Source organism: Oncorhynchus masou, chromosome 28 (genome assembly GCF_036934945.1).
Source record: "Oncorhynchus masou masou isolate Uvic2021 chromosome 28, UVic_Omas_1.1, whole genome shotgun sequence".
NCBI lineage: Eukaryota > Metazoa > Chordata > Actinopteri > Salmoniformes > Salmonidae > Oncorhynchus > Oncorhynchus masou.
In genome coordinates this window covers 74470768-74498594 of record NC_088239.1, presented here as the reverse complement: position 1 = coordinate 74498594, position 27827 = coordinate 74470768, and the positions used below count along the sequence as shown (strand labels likewise).

Genomic DNA, 27827 nt, shown 5'->3' with positions numbered 1-27827 from the left:
AACGATTTAGAATCATTAAAACGTATACAAAAAAAATGTATTCACTACATGTTTATTTTTTTCACTTATTTTTTTAAATTTCACCTTTATTTAACCAGGTAGGCTAGTTGAGAACAAGCTCGCATTTACAACTGCGACCTGGCCAAGATAAAGCAAAGCAGTGCCACACAAACTGACAAAGCAGTGCCACACGAGTTGACAAATCTATCGTTCTGTCCCTGAACAGGCAGTTAACCCACTGTTCCTAGGCCGTCATTGAAAATAAGAATTTGTTCTTAACTGACTTGCCTAGTTAAATAAAGGTAAAAATAAAAACAAAACAAACAGAGTTACAAATGGAACTACAAACATACAGTCAATAATACAGTAGAAAAAGTCTATATACAGTGTGTGCAAATGAGGTAAGATAAGGGAGGTATACGGCAATGAATAGGCCATAGTGGCTAAATAATTACAATATAGCAATTAAACACTGGAGTGATACATGTGCAGAAGATGAGTGTGCAAGTGGAGATACTGGGGCGCAAAGGAGCAAAATAAATCAAGTACATTTGATTTGATATAATGTGGATTTGTATTATTCTTATGTTTTGTCTTCCATATTTATTTGTGTAATCCCTCTGTTTTTCGTGTTTTACGTGTTACTGTTAAATAAAAAATGTTTAAAAAATGCCGTTCTAATCTTGAGGGCGTTTCTTTAAATACGTGAGTGGCACGACTGGCCAATGACAGAGCCCTGATGTTAAATAGCAGGCGAAGATGTTCTGATTTCAGAACACAGTTGAAAAGTTAATACGCTGACTATAATGGACTAATTAGAAAAATTATAGCAGTAATTTTCAATGCGTGAGATAAAACGTGTGTCTCCCGGCCAATGCGTGAGAGTTGGCAGCTCGGAGAAGGCTAGGGCTACAGTAACATAACCTATACGGAGGCTATGATATCTCAAGTATTGGCACTCACAAAAATAGCTTTACACTGAATTCTGATGACAGGACAACCTGAGCATAAAAGGTAGGCAAGATCTATCATAGATACCTAGCTAAGTTGTTTTCAGCCGATTTACAGTAATGTCAACGCCATCCCTTTTATTTTATATTCCGTGAACTGATGGAGATGAAATGGTTTAACTTTGTTTGTAGTTTCATTGTAAGAGAGCCAGGCGGATTTACTTAAAAGACGTGTAGCCAAGTAACGTTACTGTTAAGAGCTCTCATTTCACTTTAATGGATTGATTTCATATCGAGGTAAATCGCGTGCATAAGAGTTTGCACTCGACTCAAAGTCCTGATATTACCAGCTAATATGTTTGACATGACTTTAGTGAGAAAAAAGCATGGCGGTTAGTCAACCTAAAAGGGAAACTGAAAGCCGGTATGAACATTGCACGCCCAACGTTAGTTATGGGGAAGTGGGAATGGTTTACCAGGTCGAGGCACAATTTCTAACCCAGGGGCCTCAAACTATCTCAACAAGTTTTTCTGACTCAAGAAAAGAGTTAACATTTTTCCCCCCATAAAGTTATGAGTTAATTAAATTAATATGGACGTCATTTTTAATGACGTAGACTAAGAAGCAAAATTCAGTTTAATGTCAATAATAATTATTCCAGATAATTGTCCATCAATGGATTTCGATTTGACAGCTATGATTAAGTAAGGCCCGAGGAGGTGTGGTATATGGCTTTTACATCCATTTGCCAACTCCATGTAGGCTACACAAGTGGCACGAATTGATTTGCAATGACTCCAGTGATATCGATATTTATATTTAATGTATCAAATGGTAGGCTACAGTAGCCTGCCATATAAATTAATGGCCAATATATGCAAATGTAGCCTATCATTCTCCACATTTAATGTAATTTTCATTTTGGACTTTTTCCCCATAACAAGCACGCGAGGGAGTTCCATAACTTCAATTTCAAATTTCTACTCGCGATGCGCTCTAGACCCTAGAACTGAGTATAAGTGAAACCCTTTCCTTGACACTGTTATCCATGAGAAAAGTCGAAATTAGAATGCAGTTCACTTTAAACCACCTCAGAGATAATTTATCTAACGAGCTGTAGTGCGCCTAAAGTAGTTTTCCAATGCTTTGTCGCCGTTATCAGTTCTAGCGCGTTAATATGTTATGACCAATCTAAATAGACTACCTACAACTGGTAAAAAAGTTGTCACGACGTGCATGCTGCTCTGCGACACAGCTACCTCTGCTGTAGCACTCGTTCAACCAGTGCTCTCAACGCGCACACACCCCTCCGGCCCTCATCCTCTCCACCATTCAATTGGCTTTATTTAAAGCAACTGAAATATGTAAAACAAAATTGAAATAAACAATATAAAATGAACAGTAAACATTACAACCGCGAGTTTCAAAGGAATATATATATTTCAAATGTCATATTATGGCATTCACTCACCTACTTGTTCATTCACAGCCTGTTCAATTCCTGATAAGCAGCAGTAGGTCATGGTGATATATTACTATTGTAGCTGGAAATGGCAGATAAAAATCTATATAGTCATACAGAGGCCCATTATCAGCAACCATCGCTCCTGTGTTCCAATGGCACGTTGTGTTAACTAATCCAAGTTGAGCATTTTAAAAGGCTAATTGATCATTAGAAAACCCTTTTGCAATTATGTTAGCACAGCTGAAAAATGTTGGGCTGATTTTAAAAAAACAATAAAACTGGCCTTTAGACTAGTTGGGTATCTGGAGCATCAGCATTTGTGGGTTCGATTACAGGCTCAAAATGAACAGAAACAAATAACTTTCTTCTGAAACTCGTCAGACTATTCTTGTTCTGAGAAATGAAGGCTATTCCATGGGAGAAATTGCCAAGAAACTGAAGATCTCATACAACGCTTTGTACTATTCCCTTCACATAACAGCGCAAACTGGCACTAACCAGAATAGAAAGTGAGCAAGAGATATGAGCAAGAGGACAAGTACTGAGCAAGAGGACAAGTACATTAGTGTCTATTTTGAGAAACAGACGCCTCACAAGTCCTCAACTGGCAGCTTCATTAAATAGTACCGGCAAAACTCCGGTCTCAATGTCAAAAGTGAAGAGGCGACTCCGGGATGCTGGCCTTCTAGGCATTCTTTTAAAGGTCAATACTCAAAACTTGATGACTTGGTTTGAAGTTACTTAGAGATTATTTGGACATGAAATTCAGAGTATGCAAACTAGGGGACATTGAATGAAATTGTGTTTTGGTTAGAAAATGCTAATGTTAATGGTTGATGGCAGTGTCAATAAACTTTGATCAGTGCGGAGAACAAATTTGCCTGACCAGTCTGAAGTGTCTCCACTCCAATCATGATGGGGGATTCTTTACAAACGCGCATCCAATCGCCTTAGTCCTAGACCCTTACTAAACCAAACTCCAATCTGCAGCGGGAACAAAATGAGGATCTCTCCCGGGTGATGCCACAGTTACAATGCTTGTGATGTACAACTGCGAATCAAATTTGATTGGTCACATACACATGGTTAATAGATGTTAATGCGAGTGTAGCGAAATGTTTGTGCTTCTAGTTCCGACCATGCAGTCGGAACATATTTGCAAACAGCTGGTGCATGAAATCTAAGGAAGTCTCTAGATTTTGCTCGCCTGAAGTAGAGTATATTGTAATAAACTGCAGGCCACACTACTTGCCTAGAGAGTTTTCAGCTATACTTTTCGTGGCTGTTTATTTTCCACCACAGACAAATGCTGGCACTAAGACCGCACTCAGTCAGCTGCATAAGGAAATAAGCAAACAGGAAACCACTCACCCAGAGGCGGCACTCCTAGTGGCCAGAGGCTTTAATGTAGGGAAACTTAATTAAATTATTCCAAATCTCTATCAACATGTTAAATGTGGAACCAGAGGGAAAAATATTCTTGATCACCTGTTCTCCACCCACAGAGACGCATACAAAGCTCTCCCTCGCCCTCCATTTGGTAAATCTGACCACAACTCTATCCTTATATTTTATTTGTAATAATGACAATTACAACAATACTGAATGAACACTTATTTTAACTTAATATAATACATCAATAAAAATCCATTTAGCCTCAAATAAATAATGAAACTTGTTCAATTTGGTTTAAATAATGCAAAAACAAAGTGTTGGAGAAGTAAAAGTGCAATATGTGCCATGTAAAAAAGCTAACGTTTGAGTTCCTTGCTCAGAACATGAGAACATATGAAAGTTGATGGTTCCTTTTAACATGAGACTTCAATATTCCAAGGTAATAGGTTTTAGGTTGTAGTTAATATAGTATTTATATGACTATTTCTCTCTATACCATTTGTATTTCATATACATTTGACTATTGGATGTTCTTATAGGCACTATAGTATTGCCAGTGTAACAGTATAGCTTCCGTCCCTCTCCTCGTCCCTACCTTGGCTCGAACCAGGAACACATTGACAACAGCCACACTCGAAGCAGCATTACCCATGCAGAGCAAGGGAAACAACCACTCCAAGTCTCAGAGCGAGTGACGTTTGAAACGCTATTAGTGAGCACCCCGCTAACTAGCTAGCCATTTCACATCGGTTACACCAGCCATTAGGCTAATAGGCTTGAAGTCATAAACAGCGCTGTGCTTGCGAAGAGCTGCTGGCTTACGAGCCTGCTGCTGCCTACCATCACTCAGTCAGACTGCTCTATCAAATCATAGACTTAATTATAACATAATAACACACAGAAATACGAGCCTTTGGTCATTAATATGGTCGAACTATCATTTTGAAAACAAAACTTTATTATTTCAGTGAAATACGGGACCGTTCGCTATTTTATCTAACGGGTGGCATCCCTAAGTCTAAATATTCTTGTTACACTGCACAACCTTCAATGTTATGTCATAATTACGTAACATTTGGGCAAATTAGTTCGCAATGAGCCAGGTGGCCCAAACTGTTGCATATACCCTGACTCTGCGTGCAATGAACGCAAGAGAAGTGACAATTTCACCTGGTTAATATTGCCTGCTAACCTGGATTTCTTTTAGCTAAATATGCAGGTTTAAAAATATATACTTCTGTGTATTGATTTTAAGAAAGGCATTGGTGTTTATGGTTAGGTACAGTCGTCCAACGATTGTGCTTTTTTTACAAATGCACTTTTGTTAAATCATCCCCCAGCGTTGCATCGATTATATGCAATGCAGGACACGCTAGATAAACTAGTAATATCATCAACCATGTGTAGTTATAGCTAGTGATTATGATTGATTGTTTTTTATAAGATAAGTTTAATGCTAGCTAGCAACTTACCTTTGCTTACTGCATTTGCGTAACAGGCAGTCTCCTCGTGGAGTGCAACGAGAGGCAGGTGGTTATAGCGTTGGACTAGTTAACTGTAAGGTTGCAAGATTGGTTCCCCCGAGCTGACAAGGTTAGACTCTTTCGTTCTGCCCCTGAACAAGGCAGTTAACCCACTGTTCCTAGGCCGTCATTGGAAATAAGAATGTGTTTATAACTGACTTGCCTAGTTAAATAAAGGTATAAAAAATATGTAAAAATCGGCACCCAAAAATACCCATTTCCGATTGTTATGAAAACTTGATTTCGACCCTAATTAATCGGCCATTCCGATTAATCGGTCGACCTCCAATACATACAATGTCTCCATTCTCTCAAGGCTTAAAGATCCTTCTGTCTCCCCGTCATCTACACTGATTGAAGTGGTTTTAACAGGTGACATCAATACGGGTTCATAGGTTTCACCTGGATTCACCTGGTCAGACAATGTCATGGAAGAGTAGGTGTTCTTAACCTTTTTGGGATAGGGGGCAGCATTTTCACTTTTGGATGAATAGCGTGCCCAGAGTGAACTGCCTCTTACTCTGTCCCAGATGCTAATATATGCATATTATTATTAGTATTGAATAGAAAACACTCTGAAGTTTCTAAAACTGTTTGAATGATGTCTGTGAGTATAACCAAACTCATGGCAGGCAAAAACCTGAGAAAAAAATCCAACCAGGAAGTGGAAAATCTGAGGTTTGTAGTTTTTCAACTCAGCCCCCATTGAAGATACAGTGGGATATTAATTATGTTTCACTTCCCAAGGCTTCCACTAGATGTCAACAGTATTTAGAACCTGTTTTGAGGATTCTACTCTTAAGGGGCTCATAAGAGCTCTTTGAGTGAGTGGTCTGGCAGAGTGCCACAGCCTCAGTCTGGCGTGCTCACATGAAAGGTAGCTATGTTCCACTTCATTTGCATAGACAAAGGAATTGTCCGGTTGGAACATTAATGAAGTTGTATGTTAAAAACATCCTAAAGATTGATTCCATACTTAGTTTGGCATGTTTCTACGGGCTGTAAAGGAACTTTTTGAACTTTTCGTCCAACGCGACCTGAACACGCTTTTGGATTTGTTTACCAAATGCCCTAACAAAAGAAGATATTTGGACATAACTGATGAACATTATCGAACAAATCAAACATTTATGGTGGAACTGGGATTCCTGGTAGTGCATTCTGATGAAGATCATCAAAGGTAAGTGAATATTTAAAATGCCATTTCTGAGTAATGTTGACTACCCAATATGGCGGGTATCTTTTTGGCAGCTTTGTTGTCTAAAGGCTGTACTCAGATTATTGCATGATGCTTTCTCCGTAAAGTTTTTTTGAAATCTGACACAGCGGTTGCATTAAGGAGAAGTTTATCTAAAGTTCCATGTATAATAGTCGTATCTTTATCCATGTTTATTATGAGTATTTCTGTAAATTGATGTGGCTCTCTGCACAATCACCGCATGCTTTAGAACTACTGAACGTAACATGCCAATGTAAACTCTGAATTTTTTTATATAAATATGAACTTTATCAAACAAAACATACATGTATTGTGTAACATGAAGCCCTATAAGTGTCATCTGTTGAAGATCATCAAAGGTTAGCGATTAATTTTATCTCTTTCTGCTTTTTGTGACTCATCTCTGGCTGGAAAAATGGTTGTGTTTTTCTGTGGCTTGGTGGTGACCTAACATAATCGTTTGTGGTGCTTTTGCTGTAAATCCTTTTTGAAATTAGACACTGTTGCTGGATTAACAAGGATTTTATCTTTAAAATGGTGTAAAATACTTGTATGCTTGAGGAATTTTAATGTAGCTTCATAACATTATGTCTGACACTGTATTTTACAGGTACGAAGGCAGACAAAGTTTACAGATATGAATCTGTAAGGGAACCCACAACATGGCAAGCACACAGCAATCTGCTTTTGAGTATGTCCAAAATGGCAGAGCTCTTCTTGAGGGTCACCTCCAGAAACCCTCCTTGGTCGTTGATGAGTTGCGAAAGAATAACATCTTCAGCGAAAAACAAGTTAGAGAAATTAAATCCCATAAAAAGAGGTCTGTCAAAACCAGAAAGATGCTGGACATGGTTATCAAGAAAGGGGAATATGCCAGTTATGAACTGTTAAAAATATTGTACAACACAAGGAACCAAACCTTACCAAGAACAAACCCTACCCAGAATCAACCTCGCCACCCAGATTTACATCAATGGATCAGCTGCTTTTCGTTTACAGATGACCCAGATTTACAGAGTGGCCTCGTCTCTGGTACGTAAAGTGATCCAGCTGCTAGTATACGACAATAGAGTTGAGATTACAGGGTAGGTTAGCATGTCTTGGGGTATGATCTTTGACCCTCTAACTTTCACACATCATTATTCACGATTCATTCAGGATTATCCGTAGTCATGGTAGCATCCACATTAATGTAGAAGTGTTTAGAAACATTATATTCCTATTTACAGTAAGTGATTCCAAAATGACACAATACATAGTTTACCATTCATTTCATTCAAATAATCTGAAACACAACCAAAACAAACTGCAAATGCATCCAACAAGTTTGTAGCATCACAAGGTTGAAGTAGTCATTGTATGGAAAATGTAAGGAAATGTTAGTGTTTTCTCATTATTCTTGTCTGTTTTCTCTCCAGAATCAGGGCCTTGTGAGAGGTACAAAAGGCAGCTGCGAACGAAAGCCATTGAGTTTCTTCATGCAAAATGGGACCAGCAAATGCATTTCCTCAAAGACAAGGCAAAATTCAAACCCTTTACTTACATTCCTGTCGTAATGGACACCGACTTGAGTGAGTTGTCCAAAACTAAAAGCAAGTACAAAAAAGCACGCTCTAAGAAACTTAAGACTTACATTCCAAGAGACAAGGGAAAACTGTCCCCTGGTCACTTACTGGAAAGCAGTGAGAAAAAGATTCTACTTGTTGGTAAACCTGGCATTGGAAAGACAACTGTTGTCCAGCAAGTTTTAAATATCTGGGCAGAGAATGAGAATCCTCAAGAGAGTTATATGTTCTACTTTGATGAGCCTTCGATGAGATCAATGTCTCACTCTTCACAGCCCTCATCCTTGAGGTCTCTGCTGTTTGAAAGATATCTTAAGCCAGAGGAAGGCACAGAGGATGTGATGCTGTGTGATATTCAAAATAATTCAGAAAATGTTATCTTTGTGTTTGATGGGATCATGGATGTGATTGGCAACCCCGTGCTAAATAACATTTTGGCAAAAGAACTTCTGTGTGATGCCAAGATTCTGACCACGTGCAGACCAGAGGCAGAAGACTGCGAGTTTTTATCTGACTGGCCGTCTTACAGAGTGGAGGTCCAAGGATTCAGCAATGAGTCCATCCATGCTTACTTAAAGTGGATGTTAGGCACTGAGGATGACTATGTTTGTAGTGTTGCGAGCAACGACGCACTATTCAGTCTATGCCATGTCCCAATGTACGCTTTCATAGTGACTGCTTGTATTTCATTTAGTCCCTGTGAGGCTAAAAACCACCCATGCACCATAACAGAAATGTATGTGCGGATCTTTCGTCATTGCATGAAAAGACATGGTGACCAAAATGTTGAGTATCTGGATAAGTACATTCATGACAATATGGGGAACATCAAGTTTCTAGCTATAAACTCTTTCCAAGCATTACTTGCGAAAACCGTAAACTTGACAGAAATGGATTGCAAGGACAACAGTGTTCAACATGCGTTCTTGACATCCAGTGCAGCAAAGGAATCGTCAACTGGCCATTCGTTTGCTTTTCTCCACAACACGATGCAGGAGTTTTGGGCTGCTCTTTTTCTGTTGATGACACCTGGAAACATCACCTCCGTCCTTCAACAGTGTCAGACAGAAGAAGGAAAGTACTTGAAGTACATTGTGTCCTTCCTCTGTGGACTCTTGTCCAGTGACATTGCTGAATTGATTAACTGTGTAGTGCCAGAAGACCAGATAAGGGAAATATCTGACATATACCTTGAGAAAGTCATAGACACCTTCCTCGGGTCTGCAATACTACAGGGACATGAGTCCCATACCGAGTTGGATGCTGATCTCCTCTTCGTTTGCCAGTGCTTGTATGAGCACCAGTCACCCGAAGCCTGTTCACTCCTTCTACAAAAAGTGGAGTATGAGCTTGATCTCAGTGGACAATATCTTGATCCTCAACAGTGCTGTGCCGTGTCATATGTGATCAACCAGTCCACAAACAGGAATGTCCGTCTTTCCCTGATTGACTGCACTTTCTCTGATCCAGGATTGAGGCTGATTCTGGGCTCTTTGAAAAATCTTCAATGTCTCAGGTGAGTCTGCTATCAGTGATCCTTTCCACTATGCTTGTAGCTTTGGAAGTGTGCTCAGCTCTGGCTGGAAGAGTCTAGACAGTATATTCATACTAATTGGTAAGATATTGTATAAATACTTTAACAGATTCTGAAAGTATCACATTGACATGGTACACAACATGGTTTGAACACTATCATCTTGCCTTTAGATAATTACAGTAACATAACTTGTGTTAATAGATTGGATCCCACTACACAATGTCAGGTGTGGAAAGCTGCTCTTCACTCAGGGAACCCGAGTGACTCTGAAGGCTTGCTAAGACTGTGTGAATATGAAATTCACTTAAGAGTCATGGAGCAACAGGACCAAAAGGTGTGGGAGAGAGTGGGAGAGGTCCTGAAGCGCAAGAGACCAGAGAAGGTCAAACTCTGTCTACATTTGGTTGACAACTCACTGCATGCAGCTGATTCCTTGGGAAAGAGCATATTTGACCATTTGCCAAACGTTGAGGCTATCAGGTGGGTACATTAAATGTACTGGAGGGTCATTATGTAGGTTGTTTATTATGTAGCTGAGCTCAAACTTCATTATGATAACTGTATAACCATTGTATAAAACCATTATTTTAGGTTTGTTGAACCTGTTGATCTGAGACAATCATTAGTGGCATGGAAAATGGAGGTGAGGTCATTCCAGCAGGATATCTTGCTGCACGGGGCTCTGTACCAGATGGCGACAGGACTGGAACGGGTAGAGGACCTGCAAGCAGTGCTTTGTCTGGCTAGCACATGTTCTTTAGAGGAGCAGAGCAAATTCATTTTGAGTTTGTACCAACATATAGGAAAATATGAGAATGATGAAGGTGTAGCAGTTCTACCAACATTGCAGCCAGTTTTCAAGTCATTTCCTGCAGTCTGGTACATACACTTTGCTGATACGAAGGCCTCTGTCCTCCTTGATGTGATGAAACTCCAAAACGTGAAGAAACCAGTGGAGCTGTGGTGGTCAAATGATGAGTGTGACATGAACCTCATTCATTGTTTGCCTTATATTTCACAGCTAAGGCAAGTTATGTTTTGTTATTTGTCTGATTGAAACCCATTTTGTTTATGCGATTTACAGGCTAACACTTTTCATTGTCTATAGCTTTAGCATAAAGGTCCTAATGGAGTGTGGTCATTAAAAAAAGTTCTCTATGAACAGGTTCAATGACTGCATTCTGATCCAGTATGATGACACTAAAGGAACCATTGAAGGCCTTTTGAAACTATTCTGTTTTGCAAAGCAGTGTCAGCTTGAAACAGGAGAGGAGACACTGAGGATGCTGTCGACGGTATGCAGCTACTCAAACTTCCCTTTTGCGAGTGATAACAAAGACGAACAGAGTGATTTTCTGCTAGATTTATACTCCTCTGCAAAGTCATTTGAACTTGAATTGGAGGGCCAAATTCTCCCATCATTGTTGACAGTCTTTCAGTCAGCTCAGCCTGCAGCCTGGGTCCTTGACCTCGGTACAGACAAGGCCTCCATCCTACTTGAGGTGCTGAAACTCCAAACAGAGAAGAAACCAGTTAGACTGAAGGGCTGGCTAGAAACTGATAAAAGCAAAATAGGGAGTTTTCTTCGGTGCCTACCATACATTTCACAACTGAGGTAGGTCAATGGTCAGTCCCTTTCAAACACATACAGTAGGTGAGAATAGTTGTTCCACCCTTTCATGGCCTAACACATTGTTTTCTGGCAGGATTATTCCTCAAGATGAGAGTGATACAGAGGTGAAGATGCCTACACTGACTTCTGAGCAACTAAAGAGATACTTCCTTTTGCACCTGCTTGATCATGGAGATCTGGACAACACTGAGACAGGACAGAGCTCTGTTGATGAACTGTTGTCAGTTCTTGGGTTTGCTCATTCAGACGACTCTCCAGAAAGGTGCTTGTTTCTGTTAGATCTGTTCTCACATGGGAAAGACTACGAGACTCAAACAGGCAGAAAAGTTTGTCACGCATTACTTCCTGTTTATCGGTCAGCCCCTGCAGTCTGGTCCATAGACCTCTCGGAGAGAAAGGGCTCTCTAAGCTGTGATGACCAGTTCCAGCTGTCTCTGTGGGGTGCACTCCCTGTCGGCTCAGAATGGGATGCACAGCTAGCCTCCTCACTCCTCCAGGCCCTAGACTACACCATCACATTGTCAGGGTGGTTGCCCACTGTAACCTGCAAGGCAGTAGGTGCAGTCCTAGGCCAATCTGCCCCTGGAGAAAAACTCAACGTCAGTCTCATCCCAGATAGTATCTCATTCCAAGGAGCTGCATTACTCTTCAAGCAAGTGAAAGAGTTTCACAAACTTAAGTATGATTTTGATAGTGGTATTTTAACAATGTAGAATGGTGGGGGTAAAAAAAAGCATTTTGATCATGATTTGCAGAATAAGTTCTCTTTTTTTGTATTGACTTCCAGGGTAAACGAAATGTCAACAGCAAAGCTGGCCAGATTGGCAAGGTCAATGACATGCCGAAGACCAATGGTCGTTGAGGAGCTGACTCTGGTCTTGTCTAGGTCAATTCCAAAAGAAGGGGTGCAGTGTAGAGTGCTCAGTGGTTTAGCTTTACTCCTTAGAGTTTGGACTGTAAGGGTCTTAAATCTGATAGACTGTCCAATCCAGGGTTTCCTTCTCACTACCTTGTTGTGTCATCAGGGTCCACTCACTATCAGGCAAGTTTCTAGATCTTCTTCACACTTGAAAAAATATGGACTTTTGTTTTGTGAGGTGTGCTATTGTTTTGAAAGATGGGTTTGTGTATGTTTCCATGACAGACTGGGTAAGGAGACTCTGCAGCAGCTGGCTGTTGTGGTGTATGAGGCTCAGGATGAGGAACTGACCCAATGCTTTCTGGAAAAGTCGGGTAGTGATCTGTCTAACTGTACACTGGACTGGGATGTGCTTCACTACCTTCTGAAGACCACCACACAACCCATCACCATCAACCTCAGGAGGAGCAGAATCAGAGACCAATACATACCTTATCTCCTCCCTTTGCTGAAGAATGTTCACTTTCAAAGGTCTGGGTGACACAAGATATTGATTTCTAGTTCATATTGAATGTTACATGATTCCAACAATGAAAATGTTGTTTTCCTGTTATAGTAATTATATCACTTGGTACCGTATTCCTTTGTGTCTGCAGGACAAGCTCCCAGTTTGAGAGGACAGCTCTGAGAGAAATACATGAGCAACGTGCTGGTCACTTGGTGAACAGTTTAGTGAAGTCATCAGATGACTGGATCGACCTGAACAACCTGGTTTTGAACCATGATGACTGTGAAGCGCTTCGTTTTGCCCTGCACTACAGTGATGGTGTCAAACTCAACTTGTTGTTGACCATCATTCCAAAGGAGGAAATGGAGAGCATTCTGACTCTTCTACACAGAGTCTCTGAGCTCAGGTCACTGTCCAATTGTCTATCCCTTACCTTGAATGTGACTTTTACTTGATTGAAGTTTGTGTTTTTGGGTATGAGCGACGTGAACAGACAACCTGGTCGCACACCCATTTGCATTATATTATGTTTTTTTTTGTGTTCCTTTAATTTATATGAAACGTTACAAATGGTCCTGTGGCGTTGTAATAGCGGTCTTACAGTTTCATACGTCTTGGCGGCATTTGATGCTAATTTTAGCTAGCAGGTTAGCTTAACATCACTATCAGGCTAGGTTAACATAGCTAGCGGGTTAGCTTTCCCCCCCAATTTTCTCCCAATTTCGTGGTATCCAGTTGGTAATAATTATAGTCTTGTCTCATTGCTGAAACTCCCGTTCAGAAGATCGAGAGCCATGCGTCCTCCGAAACACAACCCAACCTAGCCACACTGCTGCTTGACACAATGCACATCCAACCTGGAAGCCAGCCGCGCCCGGCCCACCACAGGAGTCACTAGTGCGCGATGAGACAAATCCCTGCCGGCCAAGCCCTCCCTAACCCGGAAGACGCTGGGCCAATTGTGTGTCACCCCATGGACCTCCCGGTCGCGGCTAGCTGCGACGGAGCCTGGGCTCGAACCCAGAGTCTCTGGTGGCACAGCCTTAGAGCACTACGCCACCCGGGAGGCCCTGCTAGCAGGTTAGCTTAACATGGTTAGGGTTAGCTAACATGCTTGTAAAACGCTATGGTTGTGGTTAGCTAAAGTTCCTAATTAGCTAAGATGCTGAAGTTGTCCCCAACGCAATTCCAACATGCAACTTTAGTTTCTTTCTGAAGTAACCAGACCATTTGCAACATATCATAGGTATTGGCTGTAACCCCCACCAATTTTTTTTTATTATCCTTTGTGTAGTCGGAGAGACCAAGCTGTAATAGAATACTGTTCCAATGTACTTGTCCACCAATTTCTGCTTACCTTGCAGGGTCGAAAGGAAACTATTGTTGGAGCTGCTCCATACCTGTGCAGGATTGAGAAGGAGGAGAGGAGTGGCACCTACACTCCTGACACTGCTGCATCACAAACTGGACCTCTCCTGCTCCTCTGCCATGGACCTGTTTGGGCAGGAGAAGACTGTTTTGAGCCTCAGTTTTGGAGACTGTAGGGTCATCTCCGCGGCCATCCAGGAAGCTGATGGTGACACAGAGCTGATCCTACACGACTGTCATGTTGAGGATGAAGGAATAGAGGAGCTGTTTCATGTTTTGCACAGGATTCATATGAGGTGAGATGCCTGTCTTAAGAAAGATTCCTTGTTTTAACATTTGTTTGACTACTTATAATGTCCTCTCCTGAATCGAACGTTTACTCCTGCAGTAAATGGCAATTGCACACAACCATTCTGTGATCTTGTGAATTTTACATTTGAACATCCAGTAGGCTAATGACATTGTTTGACTTTGTTACACAATAGCTTTGGAAAACCTCTTCTGCTGCAACTCCTGCACTTGATATTTGTGGAAGATTGCGACAGGTCAGTGAGGCTTGCTTCATTACTCTCCAGAGCCCTAGAAAAGAAGGTGGACCTCAGTCATAGCCCTTTAGACTCGAGGGCCTGTTCAACACTTGCCTTGGTTCTAGAACACTCGGAAGGGCTTTCCGAGCTGGACCTCAGTGACTGTCACCTCACTGACACACACCTGGATGTGCTGCTCCCACATCTGCACAAAGTTCAAGTCCTGAAGTAAGGACAATATCAAGTGGAATGTCCATTGAACAGCAATAACTATTGCAGATTGCACTTTTAAGACCGTAAAACTACATAATGTTCTCTCTTTCAGTCTTTGCAATAATGAAATCACCAACAAAGGTGCTGTGAAACTCAACCTATACATGATCGGCAATAGCTTCACAGAAACTGTATGGTGAGTAAAACATTCTTGCTTGTTGTTCTAACATAGCAGCGTTAGCTAGATAGATACAGTGCCTTGCGAAGGTATTCGGCCCCCTTGAACTTTGCGACCTTTTGCCACATTTCAGGCTTCAAACATAAAGATATAAAACTGTATTTTTTTGTGAAGAATCAACAACAAGTGGGACACAATCATGAAGTGGAACAACATTTATTGGATATTTCAAACTTTTTTAACAAATCAAAAACTGAAAAATTGGGCGTGCAAAATTATTCAACCCCTTTACTTTCAGTGCAGCAAACTCTCTCCAGAAGTTCAGTGAGGATCTCTGAATGATCCAATGTTGACCTAAATGACTAATGATGATAAATACAATCCACCTGTGTGTAATCAAGTCTCCGTATAAATGCACCTGCACTGTGATAGTCTCAGAGGTCCGTTAAAAGCGCAGAGAGCATCATGAAGAACAAGGAACACACCAGGCAGGTCCGAGATACTGTTGTGAAGAAGTTTAAAGCCAGATTTGGATACAAAAAGATTTCCCAAGCTTTAAACATCCCAAGGAGCACTGTGCAAGCGATAATATTGAAATGGAAGGAGTATCAGACCACTGCAAATCTACCAAGACCTGGCCGTCCCTCTAAACTTTCAGCTCATACAAGGAGAAGACTGATCAGAGATGCAGCCAAGAGGCCCATGATCACTCTGGATGAACTGCAGAGATCTACAGCTGAGGTGGGAGACTCTGTCCATAGGACAACAATCAGTCGTATATTGCACAAATCTGGCCTTTATGGAAGAGTGGCAAGAAGAAAGCCATTTCTTAAAGATATCCATACAAAGTTTTGTTTAAAGTTTGCCACCTGGGAGACACACCAAACATGTGGAAGAAGGTGCTCTGGTCAGATGAAACCAAAATTGAACTTTTTGGCAACAATGCAAAACGTTATGTTTGGCATAAAAGCAACACAGCCCATCACCCTGAACACACCATCCCCACTGTCAAACATGGTGGTGGCAGCATCATGGTTTGGGCCTGCTTTTCTTCAGCAGGGACAGGGAAGATGGTTAAAATTGATGGGAAGATGGATGGAGCCAAATACAGGACCATTCTGGAAGAAAACCTGATGGAGTCTGCAAAAGACCTGAGACTGGACGGAGATTTGTCTTCCAACAAGATAATGATCCAAAACATAAAGCAAAATCTACAATGGAATGGTTCAAAAATAAACATATCCAGGTGTTAGAATGGCCAAGTCAAAGTCCAGACCTGAATCCAATCGAGAATCTGTGGAAAGAACTGAAAACTGCTGTTCACAAATGCTCTCCATCCAACCCCACTGAGCTCGAGCTGTTTTGCAAGGAGGAATGGGAAAAAATTTCAGTCTCTCGATGTGCAAAACTGATAGAGACATACCCCAAGCGACTTACAACTGTAATCGCAGCAAAAGGTGGCGCTACAAAGTATTAACTTAAGGGGGCTGAATAATTTTGCACGCCCAATTTTTCAGTTTTTGATTTGTTAAAAAAGTTTGAAATATCGAATAAATGTCGTTCCACTTCATGATTGTGTCCCACTTGTTGTTGATTCTTCACAAAAAAAATACAGTTTTATATCTTTATGTTTGAAGCCTGAAATGTGGCAAAAGGTCGCAAAGTTCATGGGGGCCGAATACTTTCGCAAGGCACTGTAACAACTATTAAAAAGTTGGATAGCTAGCCTGCTAACGTAACTGTTAGCTAGCTAGCTAACTTAGCATTATAGCTAGGTAGCATAGAAACCACAACAACCAAACTCTCCGAATGGCTCGGGAGGAAGGCAGAGTCATAGACAACGGTTCAGTACCCAAGTGGATCGTAATTATTTTTTGGGATGTTGATGTTTCTGTCAGAACATTCCCAGAGTGGCCCGACACTCCTCCATAGCTGATGCTAAGTGATAATTTACACTTTCAGGTTGGGCTGTTTGTTTTGGATAGCTTTTGAAACCTCTGAAAATGTCCAGAGAAAGGAAATATGCAATTTGTTGACACTAAAACATAGTAGACTTATTTATTAACCTTTATGTAAATAGGGAGTCACATTGAGAACTATTTTACAAGAGTCCTGTATACGTTTATAAATAAAACACAACAGCCGTACATACTCATTACAAATAAAACACACTATAATAAAACACATAATACACCAGATTAAACATATTTAAGAAAAGCAATCATATTCTGTAACATAAGTCTCCAATCAAAGGGGCAAAAAAACTAAAAGCAGATTTTCCCAATTCTGTGGAGACCAAAGGATTTCCAGAGTTATCCATCCCTGAGACCGGGTTTGCTAATTTATATGTCTCAATGAAGTAATGTACAGAGGAAGTTTCTGCAAGACTGCTATGTAAGTAAATAAGAGTGCAGCTCTCGTCTTACAGAGGTCCATCCCACATGTTTGTAAAGAATACAATGACTAGTCCTAAAACCATCCCCAGTGGTAAAACATATTGCTGAATGGAATACTGAGTCCAATGGTTTCAAAACTGGCTGGCGCGTGCATATAAATGTCATCATAGTCTATTACAGGGAGAAGCGTTGTTTGAACAATCTTCCTTCTATTTTCAGAATTGAAGCAGGATTTATTTCTATATAAAAAAACAATCGTCGATCTCCGCTCCTTTGTCAAGTTTTCAATGTGTGTTTCAATAGACAACTTGTCATCAATCCAGATACCCAAGTACTTATAGTGAGAATCTTGCTCCATTCGGAGTGCAAATATGCAAGTCTTTAAGGTCAACATTAGGAGACCTAGAGAACAAAATTTACTTGGTTTAATTTGCTTTTAACACAAATGTAAGATCAGTAAGTGATTTTTGGAATGAGTCAATCATGCTGAATGTCACGAATGGCCTGCTGCACTAAAGAGGCACAGGGATAAATAACTGTCATCTGCGTAGAGGTGAATGTTACAGGTGTTAACAGTATTTCCAATGTCATTTATACACAATGTGAACAACAATGACCCCAAAGTCGAACACTGGGGTACCCCTTTAAGCACTTCAATAAATGTGGATTTAACCCAGTCTATCATAATAGCGAGGGAGGCTGTCACTAAGATAATTGTGAAATCACAAACGGGCATCAGTGCCAAGGTGTAACACAGACAACTTCCTCAATAAGATAGAATGATCAACTGTATCAGACTTTTGACAAATCTGTAAGTAGGACAGCACAATTCATTTTAGCATCCAAAGCATTGACAGTATCATTTACAACTGATGTGGTTACAGTAATAGTACTGTGCCCTGGTCTCAATCCTGATTGATGTACATTCAAAATACAGTTCACAGATAAAAAGAACGAAGTTGCAACCTTGATATGAAAACCTTGATATGGGATGATAGTTGTCAAGATCACAAGCCCTTATGCAGTGGCAGCACATAAGTTGATTTCCACACTTGAGGAATATTTCCTGATAAATGTTAAATTAAAGATGTGGGTTATTGAGCCCACATTGAGGGACGCTGTACACTTGAGCCGACGCTTTAGCCAAATGGTCAGCCCCTGTAGATTTATTTAATGTCGCATCCCAACAACACATCAAGGACTTTATTGTGTGAATTGCTGAAAGGAAAAACCCTGACTCACATTTTCAAAATGATTCAGTAAAATTCCTCCAACATCCAGTACATTCTCATACTGAGTAGGTTTTTGAATTCTGTCAGAGCCTGCAGAAATAACATGTTGATTTAAATTCATTAACGCTACCAGTTATCAGTAATAGGGCCAGACTCTACATTCATTTGTAAGGGAAGAGTGGAAGTACCACCCTTTAATGATTTCAGTTTTCTAGAATTTATATGGATTTCCAGTACATGTACAGTCAGCAAGAGTGTTAATATAATAATAGCATCTCTATTGCGTATGAATTCAGATAATTCAGGTGTGAACCAAAGGCTCGATTTATTTTGAACTCTGTTTTTTAAAACGGGCATGCTTATCTGAAATGTTGTTAAAAACAGTAATAACTTGATTTAGAGCCAATTCAGAATGGGATCCACATTCACAAATGCGAGTGAATAAAAAAGTTATTTGCAACTCTGTTTTTCTGTTTGCAGCGGGTCATTTCATGGGGAATGGTCAGAGACGCTCTCATATTGTAACATCATCAAACTTTTGACAATAAAGGCGCTAACATTGCATCCGTTCTAAAAGTTGGTTGAATTCTCTAAATCTATGGCTCTGCCTGCCTCCACAACTGTCACAATGTAGAATCATTCCTCTCCACAGGCTCTCCAACAACATGATTACTGAGTTTGACATCTTATTGGAGGACAACCGCTACAAACTGTGGCCAGCTCATGTGGAGCCTGGGTGGCACGATCAGCGCGTTACTTCCCTGGGATCTACCGCTGTGACAAATGAGACCTCTAAAGTATTTTCAACAGTAGAGTTATTGATTTAAATTGAACAGCACAAGCTGTGTTTTCACAAAATGATTTTGGTGTAAAATAGTCCATATGACATGTTTCTCAATTATTGCCCGTGATGTGATTGCCAAATAAATAACTTTTTACAATGGATTTTTCAGTTAGACATAATGTGTTTTGCATATGCTAACCTCACTGTTGTCTTCCACTTGTATAGAAAAAAACCCTCATTGAAGAATTTGACCCTGACAAAACAATAACAGACAAGATTACCTACAGGTAACTACTTTGGGTTTAATGATCCATTACAGCTATGTTTTTAGGCTTTGCGTACTCATGTTTTATTTCCAATCACAGCCCAAACATTGCTGAAGCAAGCCTATGTTCGGGATCAAATTTATTGGAGGTAGTGAGTTAGTGCATTTTAAATTGGCTGTCTGGTTGTATGCTGGAGGACTTCTTAGTCAGGTTTGCAGTCAAAACTGAATTAATCATGCCACGAGGCTGGCAGTTTCTAAATCAAGTGTTAACTCCCATGCATCCAGGACTTGCTGCAGTGCAAATCAAACATACTTCTGAAAGCATTATCTGGAAAAACACTCTTTGCAATTGCTTGAATACCAGCCTATGTTTTACCCCTGTTTACTAATCAATGGCTGTGGTCTGGGAGCAAGAATTGGATTTATGTATACTCTGCCAATGCAGATACAAAAAAAGAGTAATGAGAGCAAGCTTCAATACAGAAAACTTAGCAAACGAGGCATTTGTGGTAATTAAGTGCATGGAGGCCGCCATCTTAAGGCACGTCCCTCATTGGTTACTCTTAGACTTGCCCCACATCTATTTTATTCTCCCTCCATTTCATGGGGATGGCAGGTAGCCTAGTGGTTAGAGCTTTGGGCCAGTAAAGGTTGAAGATCGAATCCCCGAGCTGACAATGTAAAACAGTCTGTCATTCTGCCCCTGAACAAGGTAGTTGATCCACTGTTCCTAGGCTGTGATTGTAAATAAGAATTTGTTCTTAACTGACTTGTCTAGTTAGATAAGAATAAAATACATCATGGTGCTCCCCAGGTTCCAGTGTGGGTCTCGTGGCAGGTTTCACTGCAGAGCTACAGGGCTGGTTTTTGGGATGAGGGGGGCAGGAATTGTGGAGTACAGTGTGGTCCACTGGGACAGGGATATGCTTGCTAACACCAGCTATGAGCCTGCAGGCCCCCTGTTTCAACTCAGGAGTCCAGAGGGACATATGTACCAACTACATCTACCTCACTGCGAGGTTAAGGGTGAGTGAATTGTTGTTGTCTTCACCAATCTGCACTGAAACACCACACATTATGAAAAAATTGGTTTCATGCATTTCATCTCTCCCAGTGTCTGCAGCTGAGAACCTTCTTGTGGCCCACATATGCAGAAAGAACAGGGAGTTCTTAATACCCAAGGTGACACACTCACACCTGATTGTAAGCATTAGTGGGCTTTCAAATTATGGAAAAGCTCGTAAAAAACAATCCAACAGCAACCGTATCCAAGGACAGGTGCTACTGTTCCTTGAGCCTGAAGCAACTCCAGAAGAGCAACGGCTCTGGGTGTTCCTGCTGCCCCGAGACATGCCGCCAGACCAGGTACGTCCAAGTCCCTGAAAATGAACTTCTCCCTTTTCAAATATTTTGTCAATTTATGAATAACTGGTTAGTTACCTGGGCCTGGTTTCCCAAAATGATCTAAATAAAGGGAAATAAAAAAAAATATATATACAATGGGGCAAAAAAAGTATTTAGTGAGCCACCAATTGCGCAAGTTCTCCCACTTAAACAAATGAGAGAGGCCTGTCATTTTCATCATAGGTACACTTCAACTATGACAGACAAAATGAGAAAACAAAATCCAGAAAATCACATTATAGGATTTTTAATGAATTTATTTGCAAATTATGGTGGAAAATAAGTATTAACTTGATAATAACTCCAGGCCATCCGTCTGAGCTGAAGCTGGGACTTGCAGCAAGAAAACACACAATCAAGTCGACATGAAAATGGCTAAAAAGCAACATATTTGAGGGCTTGTAATGGCCTAGTCAAAGTCGAGACCTAATCCCAATGGAGATGTTGAGGCAGGACTTGAAACAAGCGGTTCATGCTTGAAAACCCACAAATGTGGAAGAGTAAGTTGTCCATGGAAGAGTGGGCCAGAATTCCTCCTCAGAGATGTGAGAGACTGATCAACAACTACATGAAGTGTTTAGTTGAAGTCAATGCAGCTAACGGTTACCATTTTAATCCATCTGGGTACAAACTGTCAACATCACACGATGCACACTGACTATTATTATACATATTTTTTGCAAATATTTACTTAATAAGCTTTTCACGGTAAGGTTGTACACCTGTTGTATTTGGCATGTGACAAAACATTTTTTTGGTCATTGGAAACACTTATCTTCCACAAGCTTTTTTACTACAAAACAAAAACGTGCATTTTTCACATACAGTGGTAAGAAAGAGTATGTGAACCCTTTGAAAATACCTGGATTTCTGCATAAATTGGTCATAAAATGTCATTTATTTATTGAACGCACTGTGTAAACAATCACGGTGCAGGGTGGGGAAAGTATGTGAACCCTTGGATTTAATAACTGGTTGACCCTCCTTTTGCAGCAATAACCTCAACCAAACGTTTTCTGTAGTTGCGGATCAGACCTGCACAACGGTCAGGAGGAATTTTGGACCATTCCTCTTTACAAAACTGTTTCAGTTCAGCAATATTCTTGGGATGTCTGGTGTGAACTGTTCTCTTGAGGTCAAGCCACAGCATCTCAATCGGGTTGAGGTCAGGACTCTGACTGGGCCACTCCAGAAGGCATATTTTCTTCTGTTCTGTTTTGGGTCGTTGTTCTGTTGCATCACCCAACTTCTGTTGAGCTTCAATCGGCAGACAGATAGCCTAACATTCTCCTGCAAAATGTCTTGATAAACTTGGGAATTCATTTTTCCATCGATGATAGCAAGCTGTCCAGGCCCCGAGGCAGCAAAGCAGCCTCAAACCATGACGCTCCCGCCACCATAGTTTACAGTTGGGATGAGGTTTTGATGTTGGTGTGCTGTGCCTTTTTTTTTCTCCACACATAGTGTTGTGTGTTCCTTCCAAACAATTCGACTGTAGTTTCTTCTGTCCACAGAATATTTTACCAGTAGCGTGGTGGAACATCCAGGTGCTCTTTTGCAAACTTCAGACGTGCAGCAATGTTTTTTTTTGGACAGCAGTGGCTTCTTCTGTGGTGTTCTCCCATGAACACTATCCTTGTTAGTCTTTTACGTATCGTAGATTCGTCAACAGAGATGTTAGCATCCTCCAGAGATTTCTGTAAGTCTTTAGCTGACACTAGGATTCTTCTTAACCTCATTGAGCATTCTGTGCTGTGCTCTTGCAGTCATCTTTGCAGGACGGCCACTCCTAGGGAGAGTAGCAACAGTACTGAACTTTCTCATTTATAGACAATTTGTCTTACCGTGGACTGATGAACATCAAGGCTTTTAGAGATACTTTTTTAACCCTTTCCAGCTTTATGAAAGTCAACAATTCTTAATCTTTGTTCGAGGCATGGTTCACATCAGGCAATGCTTCTTGTGAATAGCAAACTCAAATTGTGTGAGTGATTTTATAGGGCAAGGCAGCTCTAACCAACATCTCCAATCTTGCCTCATTGATTGGACTCCAGGTTAGCTGACTCCAATTAGCTTTTGGAGAAGTCATTAGCCTAGGGGTTCATCTACTTTTTCAAAACTACACTGTGAATGTTTAAATTAAGTATTCAATTTAGATAAGGAAAAATACAATAATTTGCGTTATTAGTTTAAGCACACTATGTTTGTCTATTGTTGTGACTTAGATTAAGATTTGATGACCAATTTATGCAGAAATCCAGGTAATTCCAAAGAGTTCACATACTTTTTCTTGCCACTGTATGTTGGGGGTGGTGCTGGAGATGTTTCCCTTTACGGCTAAAGGAAACCTTTGTAGGAGCATCGTTATATCTCTGAGCTGTTTCCCGAAAAGATCATTACTAAAGTTGCACTTGAAAACACTTACAGACCGCATCAGACCACTGGTAGAACAGCTAAATGCTACCCTACCTACCCCATGTTGCGCAACATTTCTATGGGCTATGCAATTGCATGAGAAAACAGAGTTTTGATTGCCTCTTAAAAAGAGGAGTATCCCATCAGCTTTCTATAGGCTAGGCCTACAATATTTATTTATTTATTCATCATCTTTCCTAATATTAAGCACTATGCTTCACTTTACAACAGGAGTATAGCCTACCTGGCTGGCATGAAAATGAACCATGGGAAAAGCATCCTCCATTTGCTATTTAGGTGCATAGATGACGTGTATTTTTTTTCTGTTTTTCCCATGTTCCAAGACAGGTGCATGATAATGGTCCATTCTAAATCAAAACTAATTTCACACATAAATGATTTAGCATATGTAAAGACAACATTAAATTAAGAATAGTCTGACGGGTGACAATATTAGCCTATCACTTGTGAATAATTTATTATCACTTGTGCATGAAGGCAAGAAACTGTGCATACCTTTTTTTGCGACCTGTTTCAAACCATGGTCGCACACCTCATGTATCCTAGCCCATAGACCTATATGCTTTAAATTGATAAGGTTTGTATCACAGCTAAATAAGTGGTCTAATAACATCTTAAAATTAAGCACATTAATCCGCTTTATAAGCGGTGTAGAGCTTAACTGTCATACATACATAGGCTGTGCATGAGTTTCAAGTTTGGGGAAGATAATTTTTAACTTTTGAGAACCGCTAATTGATTGCATTTTGGAGTATTCGCACTTACTGTTGTGTGCGCATTGCTGCGCTTATAATGTGAAAATATAGACTAATAGTTTAACATTTGAAGCTAAACTATCAGCCCTGTATTAATTTGGGATCTATTGACTCCTACAACTGTCCCAGAATATGTTTGGAATATTTATTTATTGTGCAGAAGGACAAGTTGACCAATCAAATAGGTAAACGTTTTCCCTATTGGGGCGGCAGGGTAGCCTAGTGGTTAGAGTGTTGGACTAGTAACCGGAAGGTTGCAAGTTCATATCCCCGAGCTGACAAGGTACAAATCTGTTGTTCTGCCCCTGAACAGGCAGTTAACCCACTGTTCCTAGGCCGTCATTGAAAATAAGAATTTGTTCTTATCTGACTTGCCTAGTTAAATAAAGGTAAAAAATTGGGGATAGTAGGCTAGTATTTTGGCTGTTCGTTAGGCCTACTCATCTTGTTGGCTGATGAAAAGTAGGCTAAATGTGGACAGTTCTAACATCATCAATATGCCCCTCGGAATTCCATAAGAGTTGCATCCCCGATGTGTCTGTCTTCATTCACTTGTAGCTTACTTCTTAGCTTAAATGCCTGTGAGAACGACCTGATCACGTGACTGGCATTGGCTACATCTGAGAGAGCCATGTGAGTGCACAGCTTTCCCTGGACTTATAATTAGCTTTTAACTTATTAGATTCAACCTGAGTGCCAAATGGCCACTTTGGCCGCAAACGGCATGGATTTTTAGTGGGCATTATGGCCACACAAGGCAGATGTCGGCAGGAAATTTGAGGGACTGATGCTTGTCAAGTGCTTGTCAAATTCTGAACGAGAGACTGATGAAGTGTGTGTAGCTTGCAACTTTTTTAAATCATCATTAGATTCTATCTAGGAGCTGAGCCGTCATCAGTATTGTGGAATAATTATACATTGAAGGTAAGATTTGAATGGAGAAAGCTGATCCGAGAGTAGCGCTCCCTTTCTTTCGATCCTATCAGTATCGACAAATGCTCAAACGACGCACTTTAGTGACCGTTCTCTCTACGTGGTGTTTTGGGAAACACGTGACATCTCCAGCCGTTATAGGAACGTTAAAATACTTGTGAGCTTAAGGTCCTTCACTACAGGGAAACCGGGCCCAGATCCTTACAATTTATATTAATGTGTAACTCGACTTAAAGTTACGAGTCAGTGATGCACAAAGTAAACTGCAATATCGGGCCGATTTCCGCAACAACTAAGAATGTGAATCGCGAGGCTTCACTTCTGCTGTTCTGGTCCTGCAGATATCGGGCGTCTTCCTCTTCCCATGCGTTGCTGATGCATGCCAGATCTTACGCCTGGATAGGTGCCCAATGGCACGTGTTATAGCAATCTGGTGCCCAATGGCACGGTTGGCGACATGGAACACAACCATTGGTTGATGCATGTAACATCTGAGCAGGGAAATACGACCATCATGTTGCAGCAGTGTGAAGTGCACATGGGATATTTTTTGCTACTTCAACGTCTTGGATCAACCTCATCTGCAGAATCTGCAGTTCATCCTTATGCTCATTGCAACGTCATATTGCTGAGGCTGTTTAAATTGTAACATGGGGGAGAAAAAATAAAATAACTAAGCCTTGTGAATTCCAAACCAGCCCCTACCAACTCACTCGGAGTTCCCTCCATTTTCACGTGTAGCTGACAAAACTAAGAGGGTGACTTCCAGAGTGGCAAGACAATCCAATTACGGGTCTAATTAGCCCCTCCCACCCTCTCTGATGTTCACTCCTTCAGCATTTGGACACTTGTGCATATGATGGAGGCGCATGTGAACGTGCAAATCGAGGGGGAAGATGAAAGACCTGGTTTGGGATTCAGCATTCCTAAACCCTATTTCATCTGTCAAAATATTTTGTCAAAATATTTTTCTCACAGGTGGAAAATCAGCACAAAGAGTTCACATTCATTAAGACCAGCTCATCCTGTATACTGACACCCACAGCCAAATATAGTGTGACTTCTGACCTCAAACAAGGCTTTCTTGTTCAACCCAAAGTAAGTGGAACAGAAAACCAGAGACATCTTGCTAATAATGTCACATGTTATTCTGCCTTCCATTAGGACTAACCATACCATTTCTCCATCACTTACTCTTTCAGAAATACACTTTGCACATTGCACATTGCACATACCAACACGCCACCTTTGAGGTCTTCTTGAACCGTAGTATCACAGAACTCAATATGAAAATTCTGGAGACAAAGCTAAAGACGAGGAAACGCTGGTGTCGCCGAGTGATTCTCAACACACCACGGGGTAATCGTTTCCTTCTTACCAACCAGTCAGACAGGATATTTGCTTTATCATACACACAGATTTCATTTTAAACCTGTACTGTTATCCTACATTACATTCAATCTGATAACATACAGTAGCCTACATTCTGAGAAGATGGTTATCTCATCTGTCTGCTGCATTAAATAAATTCCTGGCCACACAGGTCTCACCATGTCTCCTCCCCTACTTTCATCAGATAATGCTGCTAAGATGAAAAGATTCAATGAGCAGCAGTGGATAAAGAACCTGTGTGACATACTGGGAGAACTGTCAAAGGACCAAAATAAGAAGCTTAAGTCAATGATGAGGAATAAGGAACAAAAGCCAATCACCAAGAGTGCTTTGGAGGGACGAAAAAGCCCTGAGGAGCTTGCAGAGCTGATGGTGGAGACCTGGGGGATGCATGACTCCATCAAGGCCACCAAAGAGTTCATGGAGAGACTGCCACGCAATGATGATCGAGTGACCTCCTTGCTGCAGCCATTCTTGTAGCATTTTGGTAAAGGGTGGGAGATTATGGAAGTGTGGTGGCTACCTGCAAAAAACTATGCGAGTATGCTCTTACAAGGTCCAAAACTCAGGGAAAATCAAATCCATTGGAAATGATGTAATGAACAGAGCATTTAGAGAACAACTATATTGTATTGCAGTTGTCTATAATTTTGTAAACCTTTTGGGGAAAAATCAAGTTCAGTTGAACAATATTTTGAGATTTTATGTATATTTCTATATTTGAAAACTTTTTTTAATCACTGAAATATGTACAGTATGACCAACGACAACTTTGTCGTTCAATGTATATTTATATTTGTAAACTTTTTTTTCAACCACCAGAATAATATGTAAAGTATGACCAATTACTTTTTCTACCTGTTTGAATCTTGGTGTTGTCTCATCCACACATTCTGATAAAACCATGAATCTAATCCGTGGCCAATTATTTTTCTACCCTTTCACTGTCATAATGGTACAAATCTTTGCCGCAAATCCTAAAACTAGTATGTATGATTATTGCTATCCTCATTTGACATCAGGAAAGACAAAAATGCCAAAACCCTCATCATTAGTTCTTGATATTAACCAATTGCCTACACTGTTGTGCTTGTTTTTTAATTTAATTTTTTTTTTTTTTTAAATGTGCTTTTCTATGCAATAAAGATTAGTGTACACACTGAGCAATAACCTACAATATTGGTAGGCCTAAACCTAATATTTTGTTGATTAAATACATTATTTAGATTGTAAATTGCAATATTGAACTCTTCTTATACAATAAACTGCAGTCAACAGACTGCACT

At 40.5% G+C, this 27827-nt stretch overlaps 1 protein-coding gene across 5 annotated transcripts; it reads left to right on the top strand.

Annotated features, from left to right (window-relative positions):
- Window positions 1-759: 759 nt before the first annotated feature.
- Window positions 760-27827, top strand: LOC135518265 (uncharacterized). 5 transcript variants are annotated; one of them, XM_064943303.1, is made up of 20 exons: window positions 760-1014; window positions 7164-7585; window positions 7972-9634; window positions 9857-10135; window positions 10247-10681; window positions 10821-11270; window positions 11362-11967; window positions 12076-12330; window positions 12433-12678; window positions 12804-13061; window positions 14020-14319; window positions 14509-14778; window positions 14876-14959; window positions 19222-19366; window positions 19579-19640; window positions 20436-20647; window positions 20736-20986; window positions 26128-26247; window positions 26352-26508; window positions 26726-27827. In XM_064943303.1, exons 2-20 carry the CDS (start codon window positions 7216-7218, stop codon window positions 27019-27021), a joined length of 6459 nt encoding a protein of 2152 aa, XP_064799375.1. In that variant the 5' UTR covers window positions 760-1014; window positions 7164-7215; the 3' UTR covers window positions 27022-27827. The 5 variants fall into 5 exon arrangements, 4 of the variants coding, with proteins under 4 accessions (XP_064799375.1, XP_064799373.1, XP_064799376.1 ...); XM_064943301.1 differs by having other exon boundaries at window positions 12076-12678; XM_064943304.1 differs by having other exon boundaries at window positions 7164-7638; window positions 12076-12678.

What these genes read in the sequence shown, in the direction of transcription:
- LOC135518265 (XM_064943301.1), top strand. Translation starts at nt 7,216, where the DNA reads ATGGCAAGCACACAGCAATCTGCTTTTGAGTATGTCCAAAATGGCAGA. An exon ending in CCTTATATTTCACAGCTAAG is followed by an intron (nt 10,682 to 10,820) that starts GCAAGTTATGTT and finishes CTCTATGAACAG; the next exon opens with GTTCAATGACTGCATTCTGA. An exon ending in AAGAATGTTCACTTTCAAAG is followed by an intron (nt 12,679 to 12,803) that starts GTCTGGGTGACA and finishes TTGTGTCTGCAG; the next exon opens with GACAAGCTCCCAGTTTGAGA.